The sequence below is a fragment of the Abramis brama genome (genome assembly GCF_963993115.1).
Source record: "Abramis brama genome assembly, chromosome: 19".
In the NCBI taxonomy this organism is placed as follows: Eukaryota; Metazoa; Chordata; class Actinopteri; order Cypriniformes; family Leuciscidae; genus Abramis; species Abramis brama.
Window position 1 is genome coordinate 10,468,428 of NC_139981.1, and position 12,992 is coordinate 10,481,419.

Below are 12,992 nucleotides of genomic sequence, written 5' to 3' on the forward strand. Positions count from 1 at the left end.
TTACTTGTTAATTTAAGATATTTATGTTTCATTCTATTTTTACTAACTTAACTGTCAGCTTAAAATGAAGTAAATATTCTCCAGATAATATTTTATTATTTGCTTTGGCTTTAGTTCAATGATAATGCAAACACCAATTTAATTTTGAAAACAACATGCCTCTATATTATCCCTAATATATTTTTTAAATATATAACTGCCTTTATATTTTAGGAAGTGTCCCTTGCAGTTGGAATCATCATATTTGGGAATATCAAGACATTCATCTCAGTTATAATCCTGTCATGTTTCATGAAACATAACATCTATTTTATTGAAGGTTTTGAAAACTATAGTAACAGCAGGTAAAAAAAAAAAAAAAAAAAAAAAAAAACCCCAACATCTTTGTACAAGAACAAAAGACTGTCGTCACCAGACATGAAAAACAATCTACTATTATTATTTGTGGACTGATTAAGAAACTTGCAAATGTGCAAATAAAAACATTTAAGACATTTTTTCATTCAGCAGTCAACACAATTTTCAATTTTCATTTTCCATAAACATTATTCCACATGAAAACAGTTAAATACACTTGACTACAGTAAATCCTCAATTATAGTTCCTATCTGAGAACCCTAATGAGGTCCAGACTGATCCGATTCCTCTGAAGATCCACATTCATGACCCGTACCTCTACCCGCTCACCTGGGCCGAGAGCTAGGCTTCTTCGCCTCTGGTCAATAGGAAGTTTTTCCGGTGTGATGAAACGCTTTGGGATGAGACCAGAACGGCCGACTCCAATGTCCACAAAAGCTCCAAATAAAGCAGTGTTTGTTACACGGCCCGTCAGAACCATGCCATCGTGCAGGTCATTCATGGACACAATTTCTCGCTTGAAGTCTGCCTGCTCAAAATCTATTGAGAGAAAAAAAAAAAAAAAAAAGAATTAGGGTAAGTTGCAGTCACATTACTGAAATTTCGTGGCTAAAAAAAGAATGATGCACAGTTCACACAGAAGTCAAACCAAGCGAACAACTTCATTGGGAACTTTTTCGCCCTCACGCGGAACACTTGATCACTTAGATTCCTGGATTTTGCAAAATTCCGCAGAGCAACGGTAAATATAACTGCCCCGATAGAAACAAAGATGAAATTCAGGAGAGAGAGAGAATATTTAAACAGATTTGGTCTATTTCCAATAACTAAAGGCCCGTTCACACCATGATTACTATAAAGATAACTATTAGCGTCCACACTAGCGGACGATATCGTTATGTTTATTCTAAGTGCGTGTTTGTCTGCCGCTTTAAATGCTCAAGCTTGTTACAGCAGGATGGATTCTGATTGGCTGTCAATGTTTTTATCGTTCATCAGCTGGATAAAATCTTTCTGAAAGTGATTCCAATGATATCGTTTCTCTGTGTCGTTATTGTTATAGCTGTGGTGTGAACTCTGCTATTCTTTAATATTGAGAATGATTTTTATCATTATCGTCCTTGGTGTGACGGACCGGGCCTTAAGACTGACATAGCCTAGCCTAGCCCTTCTTCCCTGCGTGTCTTAAGGACCCTGCTTCAAACTGATCCAAGAATTCCAAAGCTAGACATTAGAAACAAGCTTTGGTTAATAATTTAAAACAAATAATATTACCAAGCCTCTCAAACCTCTTCTTTCCAGGCCCATTTTGTCTGTTTTTTGGGGTGATTTTCTTTGGGAGGTGCTTTTTACATAAACATGGCCTCTCAGCAGGCTCTGCAGTCCAGGAAACATTCATCTCTGATTATTCTTATCCGGGCCACCTTACCTAGAGCACCGCTCCCATGGCAGTTATTTATACAGCTGGCTACAGAGCAGAACCCATCAGGCTTCCAACCAGCGGAAGTGAGCCTGCAAGCCTTCTAATGAGAAAGCTAGCGTCCCATCTAGTGCACGACACAGACGAGATGACATCTCATCATCTGGAGTGTCCCGCACTAATGGTCTCGATCAATAACGTTAAAAAAACACTTTATTCAGATATGAGCAAAATGTTTTTTTTTTTTTTAGTTTTTCCTCCAGCAGAGTCTTAATTCAAATTCAACGAACATTACCATCATATTTTCAAGTACTGAAATAAAACCTCCTCCCCTTCCCAAAGAAAACCTTTTTCTGAATATAATGAACTTTGTTCCCCTACCCTGAAAACACGTTAAGACATTCATCTCAATTATAATCCTGTCACCTTTAATGAAACATTACATTTACTATCAACACCCGCAGAAGGAAAACAATGTCTTCTCGGATGTCTGAACTTAACATAAAAACCAGAAGAGGCATTTGTTGTTCGGTCGTTTTTATTCACTCGGAGAGTCACTAGGGGATTTTAGCACTGGGATCAAGGCTACTCTGCTTTCCTCTTTACGCAGCTTTCTCTCTCATTAATGATATATCTGTCGGCAGGTCTGCTTTAATAATGCGGGTCTTCCCCCAAATTACGCGGCAAGACTTCAAAAGCCTGGAGCGCCGCCCAGTCATCTCACAGACAAGAGACGGACTCAGGGGAGACGGGAGGGAAATTGTTAGATGGGAAGGAGGAAAAGAGAACGAGATGCCAGCATTGTCTATGATCTGAGTAGCGGCCATGTTGAGAAAGTACTTTGATACTGTGGTAGTGTTGTGCTAAGTTAATTTCAAAACCTTCATCTGTGTGTTACCCTAAGGTACAGTAAACTTCTGTTTTAAAATGTTGCCACAGGCTATACGATACGAAAAACATAAGTTCAAAACACATGCATTGTATTAAAAAGCCAACCCCGATCTCATGTGAAAACGTAACTACATTTTGAGTTGGCAATTTCATATGAAATCATACAAAAACATTTTTAGGAAAAACTAAGCATGGAAAAAAACTAAACCTAACCCTGAGCATACCAAAATGTATGAATGAGATCATACAAAATAATGCAGTACACATTTGAAATCAATTCACCAAAATGTAAAGAAGTTACAGTGCAATGAAAGTGTGTTGGAAAAGCAGGGCATTTCACAGCTATAATGTAACTCCATAAATGTCATAAACTTCATAAAAAACATATTTTGAACAATGATGACATAAGATGCAAAACAAAGTTTTCAGCAATTTTGCTAAAAACTAAGTAATTTTTGCAATTTCAACAAAACCTCATCTATGTAAGTGAGATAACATTATCTACTGTAGGTGACAAATCAGCAGTTTTCAAGACATAACAAATGAATGTACAAGATCAATGAATGTGACTGTGGCAACACAGCACTGACCCGGAAAGGGCAAGTGACCGTTACATTAACTTGCTGGGCCAGTGGGTAATCTTTTTTTTTTTTTTTTAGCCCTGCAAATATCTTTAGAGACAAAGGTTATACTGTCCTCTATAGAGAGGAAACAGTGTGGGCACGTCACAGATTGATTCTTACCCTGACGAATGTCAAAGCCAGGTGGCTGAATGAGTCCGTCCACAATGAGCTGTAGTGTCTCAGGTGTGGTGTCCAGAAATTTGGCCAAGACATCCAGACCACTGCTCTGAACACTGCTCTCAACACTCTGCCTGAGAACAGCACTGCCCATCTGATCCAAACTGCCCCCTATTTGAGACAAGAACCTGAATGAAGAGAGCAAGAACTGAAAATTACTCTTCTTGATCTTGACAAGTGAAGAAATAAACGTGCATTATCAGTTTTTAAGGACATTTCATATAAAACCTGTAAACTTTATATCTTATTCAGAAACAGTCCACATAGGAACACATACACTTGATTCAGAAATTGCGGTAAGGCAGCGAGGTTTGTTGAGGTCCATGGGAGGTGGTGTCTTAATGAATGGCTTTTTAATAGCCCTTCCCAGAGCCCAGCACACGTGGAGGAACTCCCCCGACACCAGCAAGGAGCCTGAAGGTCGACACACGGAGTGGAGGAGAGCAAAGACTGGGAGAGGAGGTAGATATGAGAGGGGAGGTGAGACTAATTATGCCCTAAATCTTGATTTCTAGAGTCCCAGAGATGAAGACTCTGTCTCCCTTCATAAATCTAACCGCCTTGTGAGCGCCATACATTAAAGGAAAAAGGTTAGTAGCAGTGAAGCAGGAACACAGACCAAACACAGCCAGCGAAAATGATCCAGACATGGCCTATTACTTGGCACAACCCATAATCTCTGGCTCAGGATGAGCCAATATTTTCATAATGTGATCATGAACTGCAACACAGAGATAGTGCTCAAACTTCAGCTTCATACTGTGTTGCATAGTAGGTCAGCCTGTAAGGGCCATATGCTCTAAATAGAAAATTGCTTGTGTAAATGCACAACATATGGATGGGTATGAATCTTTAGGCACATCATGATTTGGTTTAGGGAGTTGCATTGAAATGATTGATTACAAATAAATGCCCAGCGGTGACACTTCCAGGTTCTAAAGGTTCTAGATTAGTGCTTTACTAAAATTAAGCAGAAAATGAACAAAAGTTTTGTTTGGGAACTTTTATATGGCTTTGTTTTTTAAACGCCACATTTCTCAGGTTTTAGAGTCTTGTTATAAGTTTGAGGGTGTGTGTGCATTCAAAAACCTTCTGAACACATCTGTCAGTACTTGAAGCTCAAACACTGTTGATTTTAAAATTTGTTTGTGGTTCAAAGGGAACCCATATTAACAGTATTAACAAATATTATTAGGCTAAATAATTTACAGATCATTTACAGAACATGCTTAACGGATTTAAAATCACAGCTCTGCTTATAATAATCACAAAAAGACACATGCCGAAGAAACTGGAACAATCTGTAACTAAATTCATTGCAATTTTAGTGCCAGAATTTTCAGATCTCATAAAAATGATCTTCAATGTTTTGTCCTATGTATGCTTTTTCAATCAATAAATGTAATTAAATAATCAGATTAAAATTGTTATGCATCAATGCAAAATTCTGGCTAATACTGATTATGTTTGTGTTATGGCCAATAAATGGTCGATAATAAAATTCTATACAATGTTGTCTAAATAAAATGGTTTTTTTTTTTTTTATAAAATAAATGCTAAATGGAATAAAGTGAATTTAGTCATCACTATAATGTCCCCTGTGTATTTTTCATTTCATCATTGATTTATATGTAAAATTATGCATACTAAAAAAAGGCCAGTCCATAATTCCTCATATTGCCTTCATACAACCACTAAGTGTGTGCATGAATACTGCTCTCTTAGAGCACGATGCAAATGAGCTGTATAACCTCTACAGGGACACACATGTCCTGGAGCGTGCAACAAGCCTGTAGCAGGGGGTCAAGCTGTCCAGAGGTGGCTGTGGAATGCTGGGGTCCTGGGCATTACTGGAATGTGAGTTTTGGCAAGAGGAGGGGGCGGACCTGCTGAGCCAGCTTGCTGATGGATGGCCATCGTTGTGACAGCCTGACGCCAGCGCAGCTGTCCTCTGTGTGACTGACAGGGCAGGTGGGTTCAAGCCCCACCCATTTCCTGCTGCAGATAGAGGGCTTGACAGCAACAGTGACAGGCAAATCTACCCGCGCTCCTTCTTTTGTATGTACTCAGACAATTTCACAATTCGCACACAGATATACAACACTAATACTCATACATACAGATCATTGCTTCTTCTTGACTCACCCTCCTTAAAAAAAAAAAAGTGTATGACTGGCAGGAAGGATGCTGACAGCATGCAACTTTAGACTGTGTGTAGAGAGCATCATACTGTATGTTTGCTGAGAGTGGCGAAAGGTTGTGCAGAATATGGAGATGGTTTGGGTCTGTTGGCACAAGTTCTTTCAATTAGAAGAATATTCCAAATTAATTCATATTAGAACAAGGTTAAGAACAAATCCATGTGTATGCAAATGTCTATCTACACAATTATTAGTGAATGATACCCAATGATAGGATGGTTGCCAGGGTGTTGCTAGGGAACTTTACATAGTTGCTAGGGTGTTCTGGGTAGTTTTTAGGGTGTTCCTAGGTGCAAAAGAATCCAACTCCCTCAAAAATATGATCTAAATATAAGCTCAGATGACTTGTGCACGTCTATAGGATTTTACGCCTGTTTTATCGTCCACCAGGCAAAAATCATACGTTTAACTTTCTTTAACAAGCTGTGAGATTTGAGTTATTATGGCTTAGCACAAACAGAGTGGGATGAGTTATGCACCAAGGTATACTAAGAGCTAAACCTGCTAAGAATGAACCAAAACCCTAAAAATTGCTGGCCATCTATTTTCAATACTGACCCGTGAAGACAGAAGTTTAGTGCCAAAAGAAGCCTTTCATGCTCACTTTGAAACAGTTCTAGAGCAGAACTAGATCTAGTGAAACAAAAAATAATCATAGACTCTTTTGGGCCTTTGAGCAATGAGGTGATGAAAATGCAAAGAGTAACAGACACGAACACACACTGTGGACGAATTCCAGCTTGTCTCTCAAGTAAAAGGTTTGATGAAAGAACTGCAGAACAGAGTCATTGATGTGGCATTGCATGTGGCATTGCATGTTCTGCAGTCTCCAGTCCAGAGCAACAACAGCACTAATGGTCTAACTTTGACCATTACATTTTATAGAATTTATATACACTACTGTTTAAAAGTTTTAAGTCGGTATGATTTTTGCTCAATGTTAAAAACCATACATACATACATAAAAAAAATAAAATAATTTTTTTATTAAAATCAATTAATTGAAAATTCAGACTCAAGCTTATAGTGTCCTGTCAACGCCTGCTTGTAAAGGACTTCACACATATACCTGTGCCCTGTACTTGTACCAATTTCAACAAATTACTCAAGCACTCATATTGCCCAACAGCAACTACCCATCATCCTCCACTAGTACTTTACAGATTTCCGTGATGTTGGTCAGGGACACTGTGCTTCCCTCCAGCTGTCCCTCTGGAATGCCAGAGTTGGCACAAGGACAGAATGGAGATGAAGAGAGAGAGAGGAGGGTGCAGTGCTGAACTCTGAGTGATTTATGAACAGTTACAATGTGAGTGTGGCGGTGGTGGGCGATTGGCCCAAGGGCTCAGGTTTCTGGAGGGGGTCTCAGCTGGGCTTATGTTTCCCTCTGGTGTGTTAGTGTTTAGGGGGTACCAGGGCTTCTGCTCTTTTGGATCCAGAAGAGTGGAGTCGGCCTTATTCTCCGGGCATAATGAAAAGCAGCTCTGCCGAGGAGCATTGTGGATGAGGCCTCTGTTCCCCACACCGTAAGCTACTGGGTGGGCCCAATGATAGAGGCTATCCAGACACAATGAGGCTGATTTAGTGTGTGGTCCCTTTAGCAATAACCCTGAAGTTAATTCTTTATCATCAGTGAATGTGAGAAATTTGATATCAACCCTCAGATGATTCAGTGACTGAGAAAAATAAGTTACTAATGCTACATTGAAGAAGATGAAGAAGAGCTATTCACTTCTTCAGACTCATCTTGGCAATACTCATAACGGCAAAATGGATCTGTGTGTTGCTTGGTTGCTGAAGACAGAAAAGTACTCAAAGGAATAGTTCACAAAACGAAAACGGCCATAATTCACGTTAAACCTAATGCAATAACTAACTGCAACACATTTGCTATAGATTTCAGAGGTCTGTTCTTCACACAAAGCTATCATATGACTTCAGAAAACTTGGAATGCTGTGCAACAGTCATATGGAGCACTTTTATGATTTTATTTATTTATTTTAATAAATTTGGAGCTTGACAGCATGTGTCCTCATTTACTTTTATTATATGAAAAAGAGTGGCCAGGATATTCTTCAAAATATCTTCTTTTGTGTTCCACAGAAGAAAGTGATAAGGCTTTGAAATGACATGAGGGTGAGTAAATGATGACAGCATTTTTATATTTGGGTGAACTGTTCCAATACATCACTTCTAGTGCTGTTACAAGATTTTCACTACATGATTACCATGGCCAAAATAACTAACAATAACAATATTATCACGACATCTATAGAAATTTTAAAAACCATAAGAATTTGTCACCATAAAGGCACGTTTACACCAAGGACGATAACAACAGAGTTTTAATAATCATTCTAATTCTATGAAAATAGGTAAGTCCACACCACAAATATAATGATAATGACACAAAGGAACGATATCATAGGAATCAATTTCAAAACAATTATTTGTGTGAACAGGATTTAAATGTATAAAAAAAAATGTTACAAAAATAACTTACTGTTGATAAGCACTTCCTGCAGACTGGGGTGTCTAACACAGTCTTTTTTACGTAATCCAAAAAAAAAAAAAAAAAACTCCCACTTGCAAGCTAATTTATTTTAGGTGCGGATAGAGTGTCTTGCTTTCATATGTTATCTCCTCTGAAACTATTTTGTGCGGCAGTAGTAGCTACACACTGCCTCGTCATTTATTTTTTTCCACTTTAAAACGGTTGGCAACCTGCAATAAGGTGCAATGTAGAAGTGTCAACCAGATTTCTTCCGATGGATTATTTACAAAATTATCATAGGTGTAGTATTAAGACGTCATTGTTTGATTTTTCAATTATCATGGTTATTATTGCCAAAACCACTGTTTTGTGACAGCCCTAATCACTACCTTCCTCTACATGCTCTCGCAAAATGTTGAAAAACTAAGTAAGCACTCTCGGTTATTGGCTATAATAACATAAATATCAAGCATTAACCAGTCTAGAGTGAAATCAGAGCTTATTTTGTTATAATTTCCATATCCAAAGAAGAGTCTCCAATAAGAGCTAGCATTAAATTTTGTTTCACAGCTAATACATAAATACTACATACAGGGGGTCAGCGCTACATATTGTTTGTGTGTTTTGTGTGTGTGTGAATGAGTGGGAAGTGGTGGGGCTAAGGGTATCAAGTTCATCACATTAGAGCAACATGATCCGCCATTACCGTCCGCTGGCCCACGCTTCACAAAGCGCCCAACGTGGAACGAAATCACTCACAAAATGGAGGAAGACAAGCTGCATGTTTTCACAAGCACAATGTGTGACTCATTTAAGCCACCTCCAGTCCCGACTTCACAAATATTAAGTGCAAACCAGTTACTGATGCTGAGAGGGGTGCATTTAATTTCTATTCTCATTAACTGCTGCATTGATAAATAAACAGGGTCGTGAATGAGAATGAGAGAGGAAGTGAAAAAGAGATGTCCAATAATTTGCAATGGGAAAGAAAGCGAATGAGCTGGTGAAACAGAGGACAAGAGTGATGAACCCAGTACAGAAATGGGTTACAGATTGTTGGGAATATGTCAAGCTTGTCATCATCATTATAAAGCCATCGCTCAGACGGTTCTGCTCGCATCATTAGCCTTATGATTCCAGCCCTGGCTGAAGCTCGCAACATATTTGATACAATTTATTAGCAATACCCAGAATTCCTCCAAAGCCCCCTAGAAACCCTTGTTTAAAGTCCAGTACATTAGCTGGGCGCTACATTACCAACTCAGCACTGCTGGTGGCCATGTTTAATCAAATCCTTTTACTCCAAGAAAAATATGCTTGGGCTCATGATGACAATTGGAGTGGAGAAACGTCCATTAGCACAGCATTTGGTAACGATAGAGAATGGTGATAATACAAGGGACTGCAAAGGGAGGCTTTTCTGCCTGGTTTAGTCGGAAATGAAGCCTAACGGAGAGAAATGAAAACAAACAGAAGAGGAGGAGAGGAGGGAGGATATGACAGGGTGATTATTCCCCCACTCTATACCCCTAAGTGGCTTTATTAGACCTCTGACCCCAAAAGGCGCCTCTGATGACAGATAAGGCAGAGAAAGAGTGGACGGACATTCACTCACACATGCATATACAGCGGGGTCCACAAGTCTCAGACCACCAGTGAAAATACGTCTATTTTAAATCTATTTAATTTATTATATTATGTTCTATTTATTATTATGCAATATAATTTGAAATTAAAGCATGTTAATTGAATTACAAAGATAAAATAAAACATCTGTAATAGAATTAAAACAAAATGACAATATAGATAAACTATACTATACTACATAGAAATATATATAAAAGGTACATTTTTAAGTCATAACTTTATTTGTTTTATTTTCTTTGTTTATTTCCAGGTTTAAAAAAAATAATCCCAGATTTTCAATGTGGTCTCAGTACGCAAATGCACACATACACAAACAAAGTGACACAAACTGTAATTGCACTAGTAGTACACACACTGTGCTACACCTAACGCCAAAGTACGACATCAGCTATGGAGGAAATTAAAAAAGTGAGTAATAGGCAGTGAATGAATGTCTTGTTTCTAAATTATACTTGCCATTCACCAATAAATCCTCCAAATTCCACAGCGCTCGGATACTATACCCACGGTTCATATTCAATTTTAAAAAACCTCTTTCACATGCATGCACTGATTTTGATTTAACTTGCAGCTGTCATGCACGCAAGCACATCCAAACCACAGGGCATCCGTGCGCACATCTTCTGGAAGCAACAGGCACAAGTGTCAGATTGGAGTAGTCTAAACAGACTTGAGCAGCACAGCTGTGGAGAGAGCGTCATTCACTGCCAGAGAGTGCTGAACACACGTTGAATGTGCTTTTCATACGAGCAGCAGCAGCAGCTCGCACAACTCTCACACTGAGCAACCCAGATGCTCCCACTTGAGGTAAACACTCGCTACCACTTGGTTCAATCCTTAAGCAGATCCAGTGATCATCTGCTGTAGTGCAGTAATGTGATAGTTCAGTGCCATGCTCTGTTCTCACCTCAAAGCGATGCTGTATGATTCAGGGTGGATGCAGGTTTGGTCCAGAGGGTTAAACCCGTTAGAGGTGCTATCAGAGCCCTTGACTTTTCTCTTCTTAGCTGTCTGTTTCTGAGGAACCTCAAGGTCTTCGTTCCCTCTAGAGCAGATACTGTATGAAGCACAATTACAAAAAAGGGTGATTTGGGTAAGATGTGCCACTATTTACTTGCTTTCAACAAGATGTTTCTGATGAAATCAGGATGAGATTAGAACTGTCTATAACAAATGACCATCAAATTATAAGTAAAAAAATGTGAGACAACTTGACCCACTTTGCCCCAAATATATGAATTTAACTGAGAAACTAAGTAAAATAATTCACTAAACAATCACTTTCCAAAATCTTTTGTGTTGCACATTATTTGCATTTTCATAAATCAGCCAGAAAAAGGTTTAATATTAAGAAACTTTTAATGTAGTGAAAGTTTGTTTTACATTATCTAATAGCATTTGTGATATTAATAGTGTTTGTAATAGTATTTTAATTTCATAGCATTTGGAGGCAAAAGTCAGCATCACTATTAGCCACTGGCACATCTTAACCGAAGCATAAGACACATGGAACATTTTTATTTAATAATTCATGGCTAATGTTTAGACAAACAATTTACATCACTTTATACACAAGCCTTTATGTTTATAAATATACTGTATGGTCATGTGAGAAAAATAATGCATACGTATTTTAATACATATATTTTAATACATATTTAATACATATGCATATGTATTAAGGGGTGACGCATCTTATCCCATTCTCTCCTACAGGATATAAAGGTAGCTTGGTGCAAAAACATGTAGAAGTAGAAGTGGCATGGCCCAGCCGTATACCTGGGTACTGTCTCGGGGTTGATCCTGATGAAGCCGGCACACTGCTGAAAGCTCTTAGGACCGAGGCCTTTGACCAGTTTTAGCTGCTCTCTATTGAGAAAAGGTCCGTTCTTCTCTTTCCACTCCATAATATTGCGTGCTCGCCCTGCATTTAGACCTGCTATGTGCCTGATAAAACAAAACACACCATTTTTTATCTTTTTGTCCTGATGGGCTTGACTTGCTAGTATTGCTATTTTTCTCTGACGTTCAGAAATGGCATCCTAAAAGATATCTCTGTCACAATGAAGTTTAATCTGTCAGATATTACAGATATTTAGTTAGAAAAGCCTACATTTAATCTCTCACAACCTCCCGCTTGAACGCCCGGTTCAATTACAGTTTGTTTTTAGAATTAGTCATTGCTTCATATGTCAATACCCAGCATTAACCACACATCCTGTATGAAGAACTTCACCTTAGAAGTCCACCCAAGGCTATGGAAATTATTTTTCATACTTAAGTAATCCCTATATATTCACAAACAAGAAGTCAGATATTAGTAAAATATTGAGAACATTTTCCAGCAGAATTACCAAATGGCTGCCTAAGATCTCATAATCTTTTTGACCTTTTCATACAAAACAGAAAGGCATTGAGAAGTTTTTTTTGTGACCTGGTATGGCCAATTCGAAGTGGCAGCTCCCCTAAAAGCAGCTATGTAAACATTGTATGTCATCACTTATAAATAAGGGGCGAATAATGCTGGAGCCACGAACATGTCGTCTGGAGTTCTGGTACTGAGAGCTCATTTAAAGTCAGGTAAACAGATGACCTGTTCCCAGACTACCTCACGAGCATTTAACCCTGCCTCTTAATGGGATCATATAGCTTTCTAGCTCAGAATAGTGATGTATGTGTGACTTAGTACACTATAAATCAGAGGCATAAGCTTACAGAATTAAATATAGCAATCTGATCTTTGAGAAATGTGTGCCTGTTTCAGTCTAATGCTTACATGCATCTAAATTTAGTGTATTGACGAAATATGAAAGTCTACCTGCTTTCATCAAAATATATTTTTTTTAACTCACTTAAGTACACATACTAACCTCATAGTGTCGAAAGTATTTTTGTTTTCTTCAAGAATAAGCTGTGTAAATGAAAGCAAACGTTTCTAAGGCACGTCGAGGGGCATGTAGACATGATTCTTATTGTATTCTGGAAATATATTATTCCAAGTCACCTTTTTCCATAGTGCAAACAATTTGCAATTACTCACGAAATCCTACAAGGTATTAGACAGAGCGAGTGGATATAATGAATGTGTACATTTCAGTGTTTCTGTAAGTTTATGTGACTAATATTCGAGGCTATATATCTCAATTTGTGTATATGTTAGGGAACAGCAATGTTTGTGTAT

General features: G+C 38.2%; 1 protein-coding gene across 1 annotated transcript in view; it reads right to left on the reverse strand.

Annotated features, from left to right (window-relative positions):
- Positions 1-268: 268 nt before the first annotated feature.
- srbd1 (S1 RNA binding domain 1) overlaps positions 269-12,992 on the reverse strand; it is a 57,693-nt gene continuing 44,969 nt past the window's right edge. Inside the window, exons 18-21 of the mRNA XM_084092197.1 lie at positions 11,591-11,758; positions 10,719-10,868; positions 3,412-3,596; positions 269-897 (exon numbers count right to left, since the gene is read on the reverse strand). Of these exons, the coding sequence (XP_083948323.1) occupies positions 605-897; positions 3,412-3,596; positions 10,719-10,868; positions 11,591-11,758 (796 nt within the window). The 3' untranslated portion in view covers positions 269-604. The remainder of the gene's footprint in view (positions 898-3,411; positions 3,597-10,718; positions 10,869-11,590; positions 11,759-12,992) is intronic.